Raw genomic sequence first — 21,776 nt, 5'->3', positions numbered from 1 at the left:
ACTACTATATATAAAATAGATAACCAAAAAGGACCTACTCTATAGAACAGGGAGCTAAACTTAATATTTTGTAATAGCCTACAAGGGAAAAGAATCTGAAAAAATAGATATATATGTATATAAAACTGAATCACTTTTCTGTACACCTGAAACTAACACAACATTGTAAATCAACTATACTTCAATTAAAAATTTTTTTAATTAAAAAATTTAAAGAAGAGAGAAACAACCTGTATTGAGGATACACATACAGTCTCCTCCTGACTCCACATGAAAACTAAAAGTGCAGTTTTATAATTAAATAAAGAACCTTTTAAATCAAAATTTTTTCATCATAAATGCAGTATGGATCATCATTCCTTTCATAAAGTGATATTCCCTTCACAAAGAAAAATTACTTAAGAGAACCAAAAGTAAAGTACAAAAAGAAATCTAGGATACAGACTTAACTGTCAGGAAATAGAAGCTCTACCACTTGAAAACTGAAACACATTGGTTAGTTATTCATTAAGAACTGAGGGCATGTCTAGCTCTTAACATAAGACACAAACATTCCTTCCCTCCGTCCAACTCTGGCTGGTTGTTTGCATGTGGTTTTTTTTTTTTTTTTCTGAATTATGATATAATTAATTGCCTTCATCCCCTAAAAACCCATACTATGTTCCCTTTACCATTACTTTTGGAGGCTAAATCATTAAAAACAAATCTTTAATGCCACGTTCCTCATGGACACTGCTGCTTAGGGTGATTTCAAAATCAATATGTATTTTCTAGATTATATATAAAGTAGTAAAGATCATGGTTTGAATAATGTGAATAGCATTAATAATTCATAAATCTACAACATGAAACACACCTTCCTATATGGCTATAAGGTCATCAATCCAAAAAGCTAGTAAATTGTCTTTATTATTTGATTTTCAACCTAATGGTTTGTTTATTAAAGTGATGCTTTATTCAATAGTAATTCTAAATACATCAAAATTTTTTTATTAAAAAAAGTCCACTGTTAGTCTCAGCAACTAAGAATAACTTTACATGCAACTTATAATGAGGATGGTATCCATCAGGTAAGAATAAGTGTTGGGGTTTCCCTGGTGGCACAGTGGTTAAGAATCCTGCAGAGGACAGACACGGGTTCGAGCCCTGGTCCGGGCAGATCCCACATGCCGTGGAGCAACTAAGCCCGTGTGCCACAACTACTGAGCCTGCACGCTAGAGCCCACAAGCCACAACTACTGAGCCCGCGTGCTACAACTACTAAGGCCCGTGCGCCTAGAGCCCATGCTCTGCAACAAAGAGAAGCCACTGTGATAAGAAGCCCACGCACCACAACAAAGAGTAGCCCCCGCTCGCCGCAACTAGAGAAAGACTGTGCACAGCAATGAAGACCCAACGCAGCCAAAAATAAATGAATAAAATAAATAAATTTATAAAAAAAAAGAAGTGTTAACACAGGCATTCTGTTTTCCTGCTAAACGTCGATGAAATCCATCTTTGCTACAAGAATGTTTCTTTCTTTTACAGTCATTTTCCTCTAAAATACTGTAAGCTCATAAAAAGAGAGAAAATAAGTAAATATCATAAACAAATCAAATCAAGACTATACCACTTTCATAAATACAGCAAAGGAAAAGTGCCCACTATAAAAAGATTTCTAAACAGTAATTCTTCCACACTGTCTTTGGCATAAAATAAGCATGCTGGTAGGGATACAGCCCTACCATTTATGAAAAGCCACAACTAATAGCCATGTTAAGCTCTTTTCATGTATTCACTCATTTGTTCCTCACAATAAGCTCATAGAGCACCGTTTCTGTACTTTTTCAAGCATTTACATTTTTAACATTGTCACATTTAATCTAGAAAACATAGTAGCAGTTCAAAACATGTGGCAGACAATTTTCACAGCAACAAACTGGAAATCCCACCAAATTATCTGAAACCATATTGCCTAGTGTAGAATAATGTTCCCATGAAAGAATTATTTATGTATACCCTGAGTGTTTACAATGTTAAGATGAACTGATACTGCTTTTACTGCAATCACTCCACAACCTCTCAGCAGGCTACATTAAAAAAGATAAATTAAAAAAAAAAATTAGCTGGATGACAGCAGCTTTAACTAAAAGAGCAAAGAAATTGGTAGCGGACTCCCTACAACACCCTAAGGGCCCTACCTGTGTTCTGCAAAAGAAGGGAAAGATGTTTGGTGTCCTTGAAGTCACCCAGGCTCTAACCTGCACAGGACAGAGGTTGAGTATCCATATGGTGACTGATGAGCTGATAGAAAACCATGAGGCCTGGCATCCTCTTCTAAGAGCCTACTGTGGCAGTGACAAAATTGAATGCCAACCAGAAATGCCTACATTCTGATAGTTTTCTCTTTCAACATATGTCCCCATGAATCCAATTGGAAAGCAGATGCCTAAGCTTTAGATAGCTCTACACTGAGAAAGGAAAGAACTTATCATCCACTGACTGAAATTCACAGGGGATAGAATTTTGCCAAGAACCGGCACCCAGTCAAGATTAAGCAGAATGAACCAGGGCTGTCAGCAGTTAGGAACTCTACCAACTACTATCCATAAATTAAAAGGAATTTTGCTCCTTAGCATGTGATTTATTTGGAAGAGGTTTTCAGTGCTAAGTTCTGAATGAAGCCAAGAAACACTTTACTGAAATGATCCATTTTAGTGCTGAGTTCAGTTCAAGAAGCAAAGCAGATTTCAATAAGCTTTCAGGCAAACTCATCAAAGTAATACCTGCTTTACCATATACTCTGGGTCTGGTTCAGATGGAATAACATCACTCTCAACTAATGGTTAGGAAATAGTGACAGAAAAAACTTTCTTTTAATTCTCTGTCCACAGAAAAGAATACCTCTCTGGTAAGTTCCATGTTTAAGAAAAGCTACTTTAAAAGAACTTGAGGGCTTCCCTGGTGGCGCAGTGGTTGAGAGTCCGTCTACCGAGGCAGGGGACGCGGGTTCATGCCCCGGTCCGGGAAGATCCCACATGCCGTGGAGTGGCTGGGCCCGTGAGCCATGGCCGCTAAGCCTGCGTGTCCGGAGCCTGTGCTCCACAACGGGAGAGGCCACAACAGTGAGAGGCCCACATACCACAAAAAAAAAAAAAGAACTTGAGAGCCCATCTTGGGTAAATCAACCCACCAAAGAACGTTAAAGGCAGATTAATGATGCTATCTATCCCAATAAACACAGTTCAAAATTAAGAAGCCTGATAACGCTAACTGACAGTTCTTTGGGAAAATTACTTTTTTATTTAAGTTTTTAAAAATAAATGTCCCACTACTTTCATCCTTCCTATAGCAAAACAGCAGCATTTGTTCACCCTTCCCAGGAAAATGTGTCCTCCATAGGAAGACAAATGCCTGCAGCAATCACCCACCTCCCTTCGCCAGTGCCTTCCCAGCCACTAAGCAAGTCTGCAGTTCAGTCACACCAGGAGGCACTACAGGGTCTTAGTAAAAGCTATGGTCAGTTCAGTATATTAAAAAGAAATTGACAAGCTATGAGAAAGCTCAGGCACGTATGGGCCAAAGGTAACAAGAGAGGATACCCTTTGGATATTGGGTCCAAATGATAGAATCATGGGTGTAAACAGTTTTAAAGTTGTCTAATAAGAAATAACTTTAACAATAATTATGCTGGTAGGTTTGGTCGGTTGTCTTTATAAAATACAGCCTGAGAGCTACTGCTTTCTTGGGTCCACCACCATCATGTGCCAAAATAAGTCATAGTGATCTGGCCGCAGCCACCTAAGAACTACACCTGAAGACTGAAGTATTTACACCACTGAAGAAGAGAGAGAATTCCAGGGCAAAATGTGGCCCAGCTCATCTTTAAACAAAGCAATGGAAATGAGGAAAAATGATCCGCAGCAATGAAAGAATGTGCAAAGTCTCTTTAAAGTAAGATCTTAGCCCATACCTACTTCCAGAGGGTGGCTTGTGTTCTTAAGGTGGATTCATCACTGAGCTTTACACTTACATTAAGAGACTGTAAAGTAGGGGAGGGGATTTATTAATATGAACCCACAAACTTCACTTTTAACTGTTGGAGGTATTTTCTGTGTAGATCTCTTAGTTTACTCCACCCCTCCTTCATTTGGTCATTTTATTTTTTTAAAGCAGTAACTGAGTGAGATTGAAAACGGCCCATCTGAGATCAGTCAACCAGAAAGGTGTGTAAAATGGTGAGGGGATAACCCAATTATTCATCAGTAATTCAGGCTTTCAACACAGATTTTTTTCCTGTCACCTGAAAATCTCATTTCACAAACTTACTAAGCTTCTTTCAAAGCTTACATGAGGCTGTTAATAATCATCTGAAACACATTTGCCCTACTCAGAGGAATTTAATCTACAACGCATTTCTTACTTTAGGGAAAAAGAATACAATGCAAGGTCTACAGAAGTAAAGCATTAAAACGACACTTGTGAAAGATCAGTGACTCATTCCACCAGTGAAGGTCAAAATATTTATATGCTCCCTTAAGTCCTCTGAATTTAATTTAATTATCTAACAGTTTCACTTCAGTGCCAACCTGTTCTCTAATCCTAAACCTGTCTTAGTTTCTTGATTTGCATGCCTCCGTGCAAGGTATACAAGAAAAACTTTTAAGACACACTGAAGTGAAAAATATGACCGCTGTCTTACCCACAAAGGTAGGAAACGAGCCCATTTTAGTAAAAATATCATGATCATCATCCAGCTAAGTTCCATGAGGGCAGAGCTCTGTTTACTTCACTGCCATATATTCCCAGCACCTAAAACATTACTTGGCACATAGGAGGCATTCAGTATATACTGACAAATGAATGATTCATGACAGATGCTACAGAGCAAGAGAAGAGGAAAAGAGCAAGAATTTATTGAGCCAAGAACTGTCTTCAACACCAACCATAATCACTGTCATTTAAATGTGAAATCAATCAAGTCTCTATATGAAAAATGACTACAGATATAGGTATGAGTTATGAGGATAAGAGTTCAGGTAGAATTCACTGAGTTTTCTAAGGCGAAAGGGAAAATGTGTCCATGCATGAATGAACTGGATATAATGAAGAGGGTTGGGAGAAGGAAGGTTTACATACAAAACATTTCTCATTGCACATGGAACAACTGAGTGGTATCACCTGAAATTTCATCTGATTCCAGAGTGTATACCCTAAGTCCTAGGTTCTTCGTTGCACTTGCTACCCATAAGCCAATCACTAAGTCACATAGAAAAACAGGAAACTAAAGAAATGACTTGCAGTAGGATTTTGCAATTCTCCTGTATTTGGTAACTACAGAAAATGCTTTACCTGATAGTATTTAGCCCAATTTTTTGACAGCCTGGTGCCATGCATGCAATGTAAATACATATTAGCAAATAGTTTCAAAGTTCAAGCAAAAGAAATCTCACACAAACTCATCCCTTGCCTGCATACTGCAGGTTCACCAGTTTCAGGATACATCCTGGTGTTTAGAAACTCACACAGGAACAATAATATTCATAATACTAAGCTACTACTAACGATGCTGTGGGCTGCCACACTGACTACTGTGGACCAGGCACCTATTTACGTGTTCATTATGCAGGCTACAGCTTTGAGTCCTGACAAGCAATCTGAGAGGAAGGTGCCATGATTCGTTCCACCTTTTGGAGATAAGAAAACTGAGGCTCACAGAGATAAAATAACTTCTCTAGGATCAAGTAAGTGAAGGAGCCATGATTTAAACACTGTCTGCAGAGATCTTCAGAACTAAAATAACATTGCCTCTTTGAACTTTTATTTTCTTTACCTGATCACCTTCTGACAAAAGGACACACACAGTGTTTTAAAATAATTTTGATACTAATCAAATTTATAGTCAAATATATGACACCTTTCCTTTCCAAAGAAAGAAAATACATGACAACCTTCCCCTCCATGAAAGGATAATGGTCTTTCTTGCCCACAAACATGTTAACTTACTAAGACCCCGACCAGTTCCAGTTGTCCTATGTACTGCTCTCCAGGCATAATTCTTTCTAAAACAGGCTGGTGCTCGGAGTTTAAAAAAAAAAAAAAAGCATGTCATTTAATTCAATGTATTAGTACCAACACCCTATATCGAAGTAAGTCAGAAGGTGCCTCATTTGTTGACCCAAGGATGGCTGCAAGAATCTTCTACCCCCGAGAGTTCAACAGGGAGGCCAGCTCCACAGAGCATGAAACAAGTGTCCTGCCTCCTTCCCAAAGCCAAGTCCTCAACCGGGAAGCTGGACTTCAGAGCATAACAAACAGGCAAAAGCAAAGGATTAGCGGTCAAACAGCCTGAGTTCCAATCCTGATGTTACCACTTACTAACTATGCAAATGTTTTTTTTTGTTTGTTTGTTTGTTTTGCGGTACTCGGGCCTCTCACTGCTGTGGCCTCTACCGTTGCAGAGCACAGGCTCCGGACGCGCAGGCTCAGCGGCCATGGCTCACAGGCCCAGCCGCTCCGCAGCATGTGGGATCTTCTCGGACCGGGGCACGAACCCGTGTCCCCTGCATCGGCAGGCGGACTCTCAACCACTGCGCCACCGGTGGCCCCTATGCAAATGTTTTAAATGATCATTTAACTTCTTCCGTATCCACCTGATAATGCAAACTCTAAGGTTTACCCTACACGAAAGTTGTGATGGCTGCATGGGATAACATGTGGGAAATGCCAGCCCACCTCCTGGTACATAGTGGATGGATCACAGATATAAAGTTTTTTTCCCCTCCTGAAAGACCTTCTTCACTGGAGTGCTGGAGCTGACTCACACTGGCTTGCTAGAGATGACTATTAAATTTTCAGAAATTTTGCAGGCCAGTTATTAAATACAGCCATTATTGAAAATTAAATTATATAACTATAATAAATCATACGTATGTAAATATATTGTATATATTAATATATATCTTAAAATAATTCTATAAACTTAAATCATGCTAAAAACAAAGGTACTAAGTACTCAAGGCTCATCACTTCCTAATTAGTTTCTTTCATTTTACTGTTATCTATGCTCTTGTGGTTACTACATATATTGTCCATTGAGCAGTGGAAATGCTTCATGATGGTGAGCTATGGCACACCTCTCCCAACTCCCTGTTCAGCAATGTCACATGTGTAGCTTCAAATCAGCCATGGTAAGAGTATTTACATGGAAATTGGCCAACACCAGTCAGGATTTACTTTCTCTGGAGAGCCAGTTATTAAGCATTTACCAGGGTACCACTGGTATTCATACTTCATCTTATTCCTTTCTGCTCCTGCACCTTCCATCTCTACTCTCTACAAGTTATCTACCTACATACACACACGCGTTAAATTTAAAATAAAAATGAAAACAAAAACCTAACACCCCTGGAGTTAACATCCTTTGCCCCATTCCTTCATTACCAAATTTACTGAAAATATTCTATTTATGCTTAATTCCAATACTTTCTTACCACCTACTCATTAATTTATTCATTTCACAAATATTTGAGCAACTACTCTTAGCCAGACACTGTGAAAAGAACTGGGAATACAAATGTGATCAGAAGCCGACATGGTCCCTGCCCTGATGGAACTCAGTCACACTGCAGCCTGACCTTTGTCCTTCCTTGAAAGTCTGTAATGTGCGATTATCTCTTGTTTTTTTCTCCTCCTCTGCCTTCCTTAAAAAAATTTACAATTTCCCCAAATATTCTGTCTTCTTTTCCTTCATGCTGTGTTATGGAAAAAGTCAAGATATCCTCAAGGTTTTGACTATTTACCTCTCTGCTTTCTTGCTCAGGAATTTCAAGCATCACTGTGATTTTATCCTTTCCCAAACTTATTTTTCCTCTAGCCTTTCCATCTCGGTAACTGACACCACCACGCACCCAACTATTGAAGTCAGAAACACAAACAGCCTTGTTTCCTGCCTTTCCCTCACCCATCACCCCAAACATCAGCAAGTCCTGTTAGATGTATATCCAAAACTTATCCCAAATCCACCATATCCCTCCACCTCAGTCTCTATCAGCCTCGGCCAAGACCCTTTCTTCTCCCCTCAGTCTGTATGAAAGTCTCCCTGCTTTACTCTTGCCCCTTAATCATCCGCTACAAGAAGCCAGAGTGAACATTCTTAATGTAACCATTTTCCTCCACATTAAACAAACAACAACAACGATAACAAACAGAACCCTCCAAAGTCTCCCTTTTCCACTGAGAATAAAATCCAAACTCACTTCCATGGCCAACACACCCCTCCCCATCTGGGCCTGCCCACCCCGAGCTCGCCCCTTCCAAACCCCACTTGCTCGTTTCCCCAAGTCTGGAATCCTGTGCCCAGATCTGAGCAGGGCTAGCTCCTCCACTCATCCATGAGGATTCTGTGGGCCTTTCCTGACCAACCAACATGCAGTTGCTCCAGCCAGGCCCACCCACCACTCTCCACCACACTGTTCATTCTTTGTTGGTTATTTAGTGTGTGCCCTCCTCTACGGGAAGGGAAGCTACACAGGGGCAAGGACCCTGTCTTCCTTATTCACCAGGACATCCCTGGTGCCTGGAGCATGCCAGGCATGTGGTAGACACTCAATAGATCTTTGTTGATGAACGAATAAATGGAGCACGATCCAAAAGACAGGTTTCCGCAGGAATAATCGGAAACAAAGACCCAGAAAAGAGGGAGTTTTCTGGGACTGCACAGAAGAATAAGAATAGCAATCTGCTGTTTAACCGCTAATCGTATGAGTCAAATTTCCATCTTTATTAAATTCTGACTTGCCCATGGCTTGAGCTATTTTAGAGGCAAGCTAATTTAATGAGTTCTGATAAATCTATGTTAATTTTCATGGCTAGGTCAAAAGATTCAAAAAAAGAGAGAAAATCCTTTAAAGTTTTTCCTGTACCCTGGGAGATCAGCTCGGTGCTCTGTGACCACCTAGAGGGGTGGGATAGGGAGGGTGGGAGGGAGATGCAAAAAGGAGGGGATATGGGGATATACGTATACGTATAGCTGATTCACTGTGTTATAAAGCAGAAACTAACATACCATTTTAAAGCAATTATCCTTCAATAAAGATGTTTTTTTTAAAAAAAAAAAAAAAAGATTTTCCTATACCCTCAAAAACATTTCTGAGAGGCAGTGTCCCCTGGGCTTACTCCCATACTTGTGCTATAATAAATTCCTATCACACACCAAGAGCAGGGAGAGACAGAGCAGCAGAAGGTAGACCTATCCTCCCCCAGAAAACTGAGGGGCCTTGCTCTCTGATGCCCAGGGCTCTTCCATCAGGGAAGCAGCAATATGTCTGCACTTCTTAATGGAGGCTTCAGAGCCTCACCCTCTCCTTCCAAATAACAGCAGACAGCAGGGCTTCTACTTGCTTCTTCCAGCTACTCCTTTCTCATCTGATCTAAAATAAGGAAGGAATGGAAAGAAGAGAAGGAAGGAGGCAGGAGGAAGGGAGATGGGAAAGGAAAAAGAAAGAAGGAGGGAAACAAGTGTGGGCGGGTGTCACAAAGAACCCACTCGGTGCTTCACTTCTCTAGCGATTCCCCTGCGACAGGTGATGCTGGATGGTGAAAACACGCAAGGTCAAGGAGCACAGCCCAGTACCTCATCAAGGACCACACAGCTCGAGGAGACACAGGGAATCCACTGCTCTTGGGTTCAGGTGGCAATGGAGTATGGCAGCCACCCCAAGCTCCTTTGTGAGGGAACCGCTGCTGCTTCCCATTCTCCCGGAGAGGGTGCGCTGGCGGTGCGGTGGGCAGGGAGCTCCCAGGCCGCTGTAGGCTGCGCTGATGGACGACCCCATTGCTCCTAATTGTGCATGGAATGGAGGGGAAACAAAGTCAGACAGAATGACAAGACCTGCAACAAGGAACAGCAATCCCTTGTCCCATCGCCAAGCCCTGTTCCACGGAAGCAAACGTCCACAAGTCTTTTAGCTCTTCTGTTTCTGGTATTCATCACGATATTTTTAAAATAAGATTAAATTATAATATTATTTCTAATTTTAGAACTTGTCTTATTGAGTTGCTACCATAGAAGATGAGGACTCAGTCCCTTTTACGTGGTCACCAATACACAAACACACACACACACACACACACACACAAACACACACACCCTCTTCTCTTCTCGTCTTCCACATATATTTCTCTCATAATAAATATAATTTGAATTGTCCTAACTCAGTTGAAGTGATATTCGGGATTTACATTATTATAATCTTGTGAAATGTTTTTCCACAGCTGATCCACCCCAATGTATTCTCACATTTTCCTTCATGAATCTTCTGAGATGATATAATTCATAACCACCAGCTGGGCAAAACTTTTAAAGTCTGATACTATCAAGTGATGGGGAGAATGTGGAACAAAGGGGATTCTCATCCACTGCTGCACTCCAGTCATTTCAAAAGCAACGTCTCTTGCTCACAGTGAACAAGTGAAATCACAGTTCACAGTGAGATCAACACAGTGAACATGTATGCATCTGTGGCCCCAGCAACACTTCTGTGGTTATGCCCCAGGAAGTACGTGCACACAAAGGTTACCTGAAGCATGCTATATAATAGCCAAAAATGTAAAAATAACCTAAATTCAAACTCCAGAAGGATGGATAAATTGTGATAATTAAATACTACACAACAGTTAAAATGAATGAACTATAGCCACATGTATCCACACTGATGGATCTCAAAATCCAATGTTAAATGAAAAGAAAAGCAAGAGACACAATTTATATAGAGTCTGCAAGTATGTAAACAATGCTATTTGATATTCAGTGGTATATACTTATGAAGTAATAACAAGCAAACCGCCCTAGAAATGAAAAATGCCAAATTCAGGATCATGGTTATTTCTAGAGAGAGGGTAGGGACTGGGGTCAGGGAACGTTATCTTCTGCGTGTTGGCAATTATATGCTAATTTTTTAAAAAGAAAAAAAATTAACTTTCAGGAGCTGCTCTTTCACTGAAAATGTTTCTTCCTAAAGGTGATGTCTCAAAAAAGAAATCTAACTCTGTTCGTGTGTTCCAATCTTAAAATTTAGGAATAAATTGCTCTTCACGTAGGAGAGGGCTTCCAACACTTGTTTCTGTTGTTTCTTTCCTGTTTCCTGAATCATACAATGAAAAGACCTCAAGAACAACCTAGTACCAAGATGTTTATTCTAAATGAGCAGATAAGAATTTGTGTGTACGTTATTCTGGGAAAAGGGGACACGATTCTGTGAGATTCTCAAAGGGGTCAGGACCCCCCAATACACACAGATCCTCTGAGCTGGTCTCCTGGTACAAATGTGAGCCCAGGCTCTGAGCTGCAGATGCCCTGGGGGGTCTCCAGATCCCTGTCCTGTGTGCTCCATGGAGGCTCAGGGGTAACCCTGTGGCTCTGGAGTCACACAGACAGAAGTCGCAATAGGGGATGGGTGACTCTGGAGAGGTTACTTTCTATGCCTGCCTGAATTCTCTCCTCTGTAAAATGAGGGTAAAAGTTGTTGTGAGCAATCAGTGACTTCATACCTGTAAGTGGCGTGGCCCAGTGCTTGGCACACGGCCTGCACTCAAGAGATACTGTGATCGACCAGGTCTCCCTGTTACCTGCTCTCAGTTCCTTCTCACCACTTTCACCACTGTACTCAGTTACTCGCGTAACTACTTATGTAACGTCTGTCTCCCCCAGTATTGCTCTTTGAGGGAAGGAATCTTAACTGTCTTATTCTTGGCCAGGCACAGAATGAAAATGTGTTAAGTGGGCAGAAAGAGTGAATGCCTCCACCTATGCAGAGATGCTGGCGGTTGTGAGAGCTAAAAGTTACTAAAACAAAGAAACCCCACCAACTATGAGCTATGCAACATCCAAGCTACATATCAGCAGTATTGTTTTTTTCATAGAATAGAACTTCTGGCAGTTTGGTATAATGAAGGTCAAGAACAATTACTAAAGGAATAAAAACGACAATTATTCTCTTTGAAAAAAGCCTAGCTCAACAGTGACCAGATGAAGAAAAAAGGAGTGGGCTGGAGAGACCTCAGACCAGAGGAGATACGACTTCAAAGATGAGCTAAACAAGAATGCTGCCTGCTATCATATTATCAGCCACTGCAGTGGGCCTGGAAGGTGCGCCCTGAGGAGAATTCAGGATGGAGAAAAATAGGATACTGACCCTAGAGAGTTGAGATGCATATCAAAGGAACAATTTTAATGAGCCCAGACTCTTGCATCTTCCCATATATAGAAAAGCACTGAAATCATTAACTTGAGATACCTGATTTTTTGTGATTAGCACTAATCTTTTGAGTTTTGACTATATAGTTGTTTTTTTTAAATTTTTCTTCAGCAAAATATCATACATCCCGGCTCCTCCCTTACCTCTTTGGAACAGTCCCTCAGAGCTATCTGAGAGGCTGCCTTCCCAGGCTGTAGTCCTTAGCAATGTCCCCAAATAAAACATAATTCTCAACCCACAAGTTGTGTGTTTTATTTCAGTCGATATGAGTTTAAAATATCTCTGGACTGAACCAAAGGCAAGGGTCTGCAGGCACTTGCCACATCTTCTGCTGTCAGTAGAGAGAAGCAGAAAGACGATGGGAGGAAGATACAAAGCGGATGCCAGAAGAAAGTGGAAAGCCAGAGGGGTGGATAGGCTGCTCTCTAAATAGTAAGGTCAGCAATGCAATTACTACCACGGGTGGAGAGGATACAGAAGAAAGGCATTCTCATATAAGCCTAGGGGCGGTGCTTTGGCTCACAGCTTTCTTGGCTTGAGCTTGGATCAAAATGATAACTGGGCTCCTTCCTTTTACATGCCTCTGAAATTTACAGAGAGCCAACAGAGCACTAAAATCTATTTAAATTATCTCCAAGTACGCCCAGGCAGGAAGGTGATCAGGATCAAATGACTCATCTCAGCTTGTTGCCACTCACTAGCACTGCTCTTATCTTTATGTCAAGAAGCATAAAGAGGTAGGGAATGGGCTAAAAAGACAGGATTTTTCTTTTAAGATAAAATTCTTCATCGGACAAAGCTGGAGAATAAATCAGTGACATTTATTAGAAGTTCAAATGTAAGGGCCTTATAATTAGTGAAAAATAGTGTCGGCATGTCAAATTGTTAGTAATTATGGATTTGATAGCGGAAGAAAATTATAGTATGTACTTGAACTTTTAATATGCCTTAGTCACTCTTATCATCTATAATCCACAGGATAATATGAATGTACCTTAAGTTTTTTAAATGAAAATAGGCTACTAAATAAACTTGTTCTTTAACTTGAATATGACGTGTAATTATTCCTGTAGGGTTTAGACTGGCCCTCTGTGGAATTCCAAAAGGCCCCTTCCAAAACTCTTAGGTAAAAGCATCATCCCTAGAGCAAGTAAACGACTCTAATTTAGCATTTGAAGGCAGAGATTCAAGTCAAGCTGTTAACAGACTGTTACCATTTGTAACTACTCCACTGTGTGAATCAAGATTTCTCAGTAGTATGCAACCAAAACAATCTGGCGATATAAACTTGCAATTAGCATTGACACTTTTCAATTCCAAATTTGGGGCTCACAAAAACTTTATAGTCCTCATGGATTTTCATAAAAGCGTGAAGAGTTTAAACATATATAATGCATTTATCCTAAGGAAATAAGCCTTACTATATGATAGTCTAAGAGGAGGTTACATTTAACAAAATGATATACCTCTATTTTTTTAATGAGAGCTTGAAAACTATTGATTTAAGCAACTCTTCTCTGCACATCATGGACTGCTTGACAGCAAAACTTTAAAGTGACTTACGATTTATCATGATTGTGGGATAAAGAAAAGAGATCATAAACCAAGCACACGCCGAACACCGTGATGCCTGTCTCTTTCACCAGCATCGCGCAGGTCCCCAGAAACAGACTGAGTAGCAGGAAGAAGGGAGAAGCCGTGGGAGGGAAACATTCCCCAACACAACACTGGTCCACACTCCTGAAAAACAAGGTTGAGTTGCTTTTACTCTAAGAAGAAATGTGGGTCGCTAAGAAATAACCACCTTTTAAAGATAAGATCTAGCACCAATTTCGTTGTATTCTGAGTAAGTAGGTGAGCAAAGATTTCTTGAAGAATGTTCATCACAGTGTTATTTAAAATTTGCAAAGATGGAAAAAAGTAAATGTCCAACAATGCTGAATTTGGTACTTAAATTAAGGCATATATAAATTCTGGTAGGGCTTCCCTGGTGGCGCAGTGGTTGAGGGTCTGCCCGCCGATGCAGGGGACACGGGTTCGTGCTCTGGTCTGGGAGGATCCCGCATGACGCGGAGCGGCTGGGCCCGTGAGCCATGGCCGCTGGGCCTGCGCGTCCGGAGCCTGTGCTCCGCAACGGGAGAGGCTGCAGCAGTGAGAGGCCCGCGTACCGAAAAAAAAAAAAAAAAAAAATTCTGGTAAATTATGGCATATAACAAAGGAACACTAAAAAGCCATTTAAAATGCCACCATAGAGATGTATTTAGTGACATGGAAAGACGTTTAGGTGAATATATTTTAAGTGAATACAACAGGTTACTAAGCCACATGAATGAACTCTGGAGCCAGGTTCCCTGGGTTCAAATCACAGCTCTGCTGTTAACTAACAGGGTAACATGGGGCAGGTCGGTTGCCTCCCTGTGCCTCAGATCCCTCATGTGTGAAATGGGATCACAGTGTTGTAGGGAAGATTCAGTAAATGACTTACTATATGTTAAGTGTTTATCATTATTATTATTTTTGTGAAGGTATTTTATATGCTTCTGCACAAAGAAATCAGTGGATATATATCAAACACAATCATCATTTCTGTGATGAAAATACACATGTTTTAGTCTTTTTCTTTTCTTCTGGCTAATCTGTTTTTATTATTTTTTTTTATTGAGGTACAGCTGATTTACAATGTTGTATTAGTTTCTAAACTGTAGTTTTATATTTATTTTAAATTTATTTTAATTTAATTTTTATATAAATATAAAAATTTTATATTTAAATTTATTTTAAATTTATTTTTCATGAGCTTTAAGTAAAGCTTTTTTTTTTTTAATTTATTTTTCATGAGCTTTAAGTAAAGCTTTTTTTTTTTTCTCAGCATAATTTCCAGCAGGGATTTTCTAAAACCCTTCAGTTGCTGTAAAGTATTTTTTCACCTTACAAAACAGAGTCAGTGCCACACCAAGAAATTCCACTGTTCCTTCCGCAGGTGGCACACCAACTTGCTCCTACTCTTTTGAAGGCCAATATATCTGCAGTGGTGACATCTTACCCTTATTGTTATGTCTTAGAACAATCACCTAAATTATATGCCAAATTTGTAGGAGACAGGCTTTTTCTCCGAAGCTGGTTTATAGCTTAAAATTACTCAAAGTGCGAATGGCCTGCACAACTGAAAGCTGTAACAATGTGGCTTATTATCACACAGATACGGATATGCTGCGGGCCCACTCATGTTCCCAAATTGATCAACACAGAGAAGAAGCCTGAGAGATCAAGTGCAAATTCAAAAGCGATTATTAACCTTGTTCTAACACCAGAGCAAACAGGAAACAACTGTTAAATTTGGGTTTATATTTTTAATATTTTCACAACACTCTTTTATATACCTAGCAATGCAGTGAGAGATTACAAAGCCAGGACTAGAAGCCTGGTACTATATTAAGAAGAGACTCTGGTCTTAAAGCAAAACTTCATAAAGCTTAATTCAGTCCGTCTTTGACCCAAGGTCTAAACTGGTTTACAACAAGGTTTCTCAGTTTCAGCACTACTGGTATTTTAGGGAAGATGATTCTTTGTTACAAGGGCTGTCCCGCACGTTCTAGAATCCTTGGCCTCTACTCACATGCCAGCTGTGCCTCTCCAGTTGTGACAAGCAAAAGTATCTCCAGACATTGCAAATGTCCCCCTGGGGCAAGGTGGGCAAATTTGCCCCCTACTGAGAACCACTAGTTTAGAACAGTGTTCCTTGGAGTCACTGGGTTTTATAAGATTATAGGCCAATGAACTGACCCAGAGATCAAGGTTCACAAATCCTTAACCAGGCATCCCTCCAGGAAGCAGGGCAATGTGGCTCACTGGCCCCCTTTCTCCTGGGCCACCCTCTGAGTCACCTGCCCCCATTACATTCATTTTTTTTTTTTAATAAACAATGACTACAATGACGTGAGGTGGGAAGTGGAAACAGGGATTTTATTAATTAATTTATTTATTTCTGCTGTGTTGGGTCTTTATTTCTGTGCGAGGGCTTTCTCTAGCTGCGGCAAGCGGGGGCCACTCTTCATCGCGGTGTGCGGGCCTCTCACTATCATGGCCTCTCTTGTTGCGGAGCACAGGCTCCAGACGCGCAGGCTCAATAGTTGTGGCTCACGGGCCTAGCTGCTCCGCGGCATGTGGGATCCTCCCAGACCAGGACTCGAACCCGTGTCCCCTGCATTAGCAGGCAGATTCTCAACTGCTGCGCCACCAGGGAAGCCCTACCTTCATTTTTTACCCACCCCTTTCCCTATGTGGATATGTCACGACTCAGGTGAGAATCTGATCAAGTTGGGGGAAAGGGGTAATATAATGGGAAATTGTTTTACTGTTTTTCAGTCTACCAAAGCAAGAAGCTTCTGTATTTTGATGAAAGGATGTGCAAATTGGAAAATCACAGTTGAGAAATACTACTTTCAATTCAGCCTTGTTGTTTTAAGCTTTGAGCTACTTTAATGAGGATAATAAAGAGGAAAAAAACAAAACAAAATGTAGGACCAAAATGAAAAGGAGAAATTAAACAAATCATAGTTAAATAGAAGAGAGGACTAGACCCAGTGTATTTTGGCTCAGAGCTAAGATTTCAAATTCCATTCTCAGTAAGAAACTACAAGTAAGAGAAATCAAGAAGCAAGAGCTTATCTTCCCAGCACTGGGAGAGCAGTCCTTTTAAAAGGCTATGACATGGTTCAGAATGCGGCTGGAAGAGAGAACAGCCTAGCTTTTGGTAAGGAGACGGTTTCCTATCCCAGGTCTCCAGGAAGCTCACTGGGCATTTCACTGCCAAGAAGCCTCCCTCCTCTCTCAGGCAGGAGCTCAGAGTCAACACACACACACACACACACACACACACACACACACACACACACAGCAGAAATTCCCAGGGGACAGCATAACTGTAAACAGATAAGGGCATTCTTAGACATACATACCTACTGTAGGAGAGAAAGGCTAACAGAAACAGCAAGCATGCCAACACGTCAGCTCTGCCAACAATTCCGGCCACCTAGAAAGTGTGAAAAAATAAAAACCTCAGAAAACCACTTTCAGAAACGCATTACAGAAATGTTATTTGTTTTCAGAGGAATGAAAGGAATAATAAATTGGAAAACACATTATTCTTTAAATTCTGATATACAACTAACCACTTCTGGTTATATTTAACAATAATTTTAAAGAAGGAGAAAAAGAGGAAGGAAGGGGCAAGATTTTCATGCTTAACTTCATTTTTAACGTTTCTTCTATTGAAGATCAATTCACAGCATCAAAGTATATTCATTTACTGTTTTTTTTCAAAAATATTTTTTTGAGCAATGACTGAGTTCTGGACACTGTGCTAGTCTTTGGGCACCAGAGTGCTAATGGAACAGAGGATGCTTACAGAGCACTAGGAAAAAAATAAGACAAGAATGGGAAGGAGTATGAACTCATCATCACTATGTGTGAGTGTACGTGCATGCGTCTATGTGTTTCTTAGCAACATCACCAAAAGGGTCTGAAAGCAAAATACCCCAGTAGCAAAGAGCCATCCTGGCACTAACCACAGGCCATTTATCCACTAAAGAGAACATGGGCCCCTTGGAGAAGCAGCTGATTCCAGGGCTGAGACTCAGGAGATACAAGAGCACTTGGATCATCTTCTCATGTCAGAAAGTAAGTGCTCAAAAAATGACAGGTACATGTCAATAGGACACAGAAGCCAGTAACAATGGGCTCCCACTGACCAAATATGCAACAATTTGAACATCATAATAAATAAGGACAGCAATAAATGATAAACCATTGTCAATTACAATATTAAGACAAATATATTAATAACACTGTATATTATATATAATCCTAATATAAATTTTAAGTTACATTTAAAGATATAAATAATATAATAGAAAGACACTGAAGACTGGGGACTGTTCAAAACTTAAGACTAAAGGAGGCTAAAAAGAAACAGTGACTAATGGCCTTGGTTTTAGAAAATATACAACGAAATTATTAAGGCGTAAAGGCGTATGAATTATGCAACCTACTCTAAATGCTTCAGAAAGCAAGTAATATTTTTATATATTGAAGGAGAAAGAGTGGAAGGATGATAAAACATATGCTGTAAAATGTTAAAAATTGGTGACTCTGGATAGAGTATATGGTCACTACATTTTTTAAGCTTGAAATTATTTTTTTTATTGTGTTACTTCAAAAAGGGACTGAAATGGAAGGAGGGTGGGGACAGATGGCTATTTATAAATCTTTGTATTATTTCACTACTCAAAACGTGTACATTTCTCTTAATTTTTTGAAATCCAGGAAATAAAACTGTAAAGGAAAAAAACGGGGTATGGTTCAAAGAATGCTTCAAAGAAAAGGTCACATATGAGGAAGAATTCGCAAGGGAAATGAACTTGACATTCAGGCACAGAAAACAGCCTTACCCAAATCACAGAAGACGTGAAGCCCATGGTGTGTTGGAGAATCAATCAACAATTAATAGTGGAAAATAGATTTCTGGGAAATATACCTATAAATATCTTCATATAATAAGCAAATTTTGCAGTCATAAAGGAGAGGCAATGACACACACATGGAGCTAGACCAGGGGTCCCCAATCCCCAGGCCACGGATGGTAGTGGTCTGTGTCCTGTTAGGAACCGGGCCGCACAGCAGGAGGTGAGCGGCGGGTGAGTGAGCGAAGCTTCATCTGTATTTACAGCCGCTCTCCATCACTCACACTACTGCCTGAGCTCCGCTCCCTGTCAGGTCAGTGGAGGCATTAGATTCTCACGGGAGCGCAAACCCTACTGGGAACTGCGCATGCGAGGGATCTAGGTTGCGCGCTCCTTATGAGAATCTAAAGCCTGATGATCTGAGGGGGAGCCGAGGCAGTGATGCTAGCGCTGGGGAGCGGCTGCAAATACAGATTATCATTAGCAGAGAGGTTTGACTGCACAGAGACCATAATAAATCAACTGCTTGCAGACTCATATCAAAACCCTATCGGTGAGTAGCAACTGAAAGCTCAGGGCTCCCACTGATTCTGCATGATGGTGAGTTGCATAATTATTTTATTATATATCACAACAGAATAATAACAGAAATAAAGTGCACAGTAAATGTAATGTGCTCGAATCATCCTGAAACCATTCCCCACCCCAGGTCTGTGGAAAAATTGTCCTCCACGAAACCAGTCCCTGGTGCCAAAAAGGTTGGGGACCGCTGAGCTAGACCATCCAAGGCTTGAATACAGGCTCCCCTAACCAACTGAGGGAGATTCAACTTTGTTATCTTTAAGTTCTGAGATTTGGTTTTGTTATCTTTAAAATGAGTATTACACCCCCTAACTCACGTTACTGTTGTAATAAGTAAGATGATATATACAAAGTGCCCACTCATTGTTGATGCCCTTCTTTCTTCCTTTTCCCTGCAGAGAAAGGGGGCGAGACTCTTAACAGTGAGACGGGTTTTTCTGCGTGATGTATGGAAACCATCTTTTTACTTTAAGGTTTACATGTATGATATTTTATGTTAACTTTATTAGATAATCCAATATGTCTATTAGTGACAGTGTGGTTTCACCTCGGTGTCAAGGCCCAGCTCAGACTCACAGTACGTAAAGCAACAACTGCACACGGTTCACTCGTGAAGCCCAGGCCCGCTCAGGCTACAGGCACCGCCCCTTTGAGCACTGAGCTCGGCATCACCAGCAAGGCCTCTGGGAGGTTAAACAGAGAGCCCAGCTCGCCAGCAACGAAGTCCTGGGATAAAGCCCAGGCGTCTGGGCCCAGGGGGACACCCAACGCAGCACTACTGCTGTGGCCAACCCAGACAACAGCAGGACTGGCAAGCTGATATTGGGTGTGGCAAGCTGGAATGAGGCAATCACAAGCTAGGCAGGCATAACTAGTGCCTTCAAGGCGCCTGAAGCCCTGCTCCTCAAACTGTAGTCAGTTGGCTCTGCCGGGAAACAGCAGCAGCAATAGCAGCGTGTGCCAGCTGGACATGCCCAGATTTGAAGAATGGAGTGTCCCTTGGAGCAGAAGCTCAGAGCGGGTGTTGAAATGTCAGTGCTAACACTGAGAGGCTCTGCTGCCGGCTCCAAACCACCAAGCAGTCACTGAACGCCTACTCTGTATCCCTGTTAAGCTGGGGTCTCTGGGGCCAGGGGGTTAGTGTCTTAAAAACAAGGTGCTTGTCATCAACTGCTATCTGTCCAGACTAGCCACACAGTGAGTCAATTCATCAACATCATCTTGTTCAGTAACTGCATGTTTCACGTCGGTCAACAAACATTTAACAAATGCCTCCTATCTGCCAGGTATTTATGCCAGCCGGAGGGATTAAACCTGCCCCAAGCAGTTAACATCTGGTGAGGAGTCAAAGAGGGCATTAAGAGGTTACAAGGAAACTGCATGTATTGTAAAGAGGAGAGATCACTGCCATGAGAAGACTGAAGGCATTAATTTGGACTGTAGGATCTGGGAAGGCTTCGTGGAAAGGCTGGCCTTATTCACTGAGACTTAAAGGTCAAGCAAGGAGGACTTCAGGAAACTCAAGACAGGGGGATGTGAATCTTGGGCCAGAGAGGGAATGCAGAAGCATTCCAGGCAGAGGAAAGAGAGTCCTGAAAGCATACTGGGTGTTCCTGGAAGGGGAGGTTAAAGTGATGAGAGCATGGAATAAATGAAAAGGGGGTGGGAGTGGGCAACAAGAAGCCAAGATGGAACATCAAGTTGTCACCCCTTGGGCTTGATCCCGTGACAATGCAGGCTGAACCTAGGGTGCTGGGAAGTACAAAAGGACTTGGTCAAATATACAAAGAGATGGAGAGCATGTATTTCTTCCCTTAAGCTTCAAGTTTCCATCACCAAGCAGGTAGCTGTAACCTGGGAACTGTATTCCTTTAACAAATATTCAAACATTTGAAAAAAATCAGTGAACATAATTGAGTAGAATTCAAATAATGTAACATTCAGATCTCCTAGCAGGCTTAACAGAATCACATGTGGAAACTGTAAAGTAAGGACTTAATTTGCCCCCAAAACTTGTTATTTCTTGGACTATCGCTATTATATTATATTTATTAATTATTTTACCTGCAAAATGAGTTCTATTGGTGGCAGACTGAGCCAGGAACACATACTTAACACATGGCAACAGCTGAAAGCCAAACTGGCTGATTAGATCATGACCAATTTTCTCCTAAGTACTCTTGTCCCAGCTGTGGAAACGTCAACCCTAACCTTCAACTCCATGTGTCAGCATTTCCTGCTCTTGCTTTTGACTGGACAGAAGTGCATTCCTTCAAACAGTAATGTCTCTATGATGATTGTTAAGTTTTAATTCTCATAGGAGAATTACAATGATTTCCCCGTTTTCCCAATTTCTCTACTGATTTTTCTCATGATTCGGGATTCAGAAAAACATAAATTTCCCAAGAAATATACTGTCAGGAAACCCAAGAATCACAAGGCCATCAATGAGGAAAGCTCTAGGTCTACCTTATTCACTGCTATAGCCCTGCACTGA

At 41.0% G+C, this 21,776-nt stretch overlaps 1 protein-coding gene across 1 annotated transcript in view; it reads right to left on the bottom strand.

Annotated features, from left to right (window-relative positions):
• Positions 1–21,776, bottom strand: part of TMTC1 (transmembrane O-mannosyltransferase targeting cadherins 1) — a 260,082-nt gene that overhangs the window by 217,070 nt on the left and 21,236 nt on the right. The window contains exons 3-5 of the mRNA XM_065887047.1: positions 17,195–17,268; positions 13,800–13,976; positions 9,614–9,820 (exon numbers count right to left, since the gene is read on the bottom strand). Coding sequence (XP_065743119.1) covers positions 9,614–9,820; positions 13,800–13,976; positions 17,195–17,268 — 458 coding nt within the window. The remainder of the gene's footprint in view (positions 1–9,613; positions 9,821–13,799; positions 13,977–17,194; positions 17,269–21,776) is intronic.

This window comes from Phocoena phocoena, chromosome 11, assembly GCF_963924675.1.
Source record: "Phocoena phocoena chromosome 11, mPhoPho1.1, whole genome shotgun sequence".
NCBI classification, from domain to species: Eukaryota; Metazoa; Chordata; class Mammalia; order Artiodactyla; family Phocoenidae; genus Phocoena; species Phocoena phocoena.
Note: the sequence above shows the minus strand (reverse complement) of the source record. Positions and strands in the feature narration are given on the sequence as shown.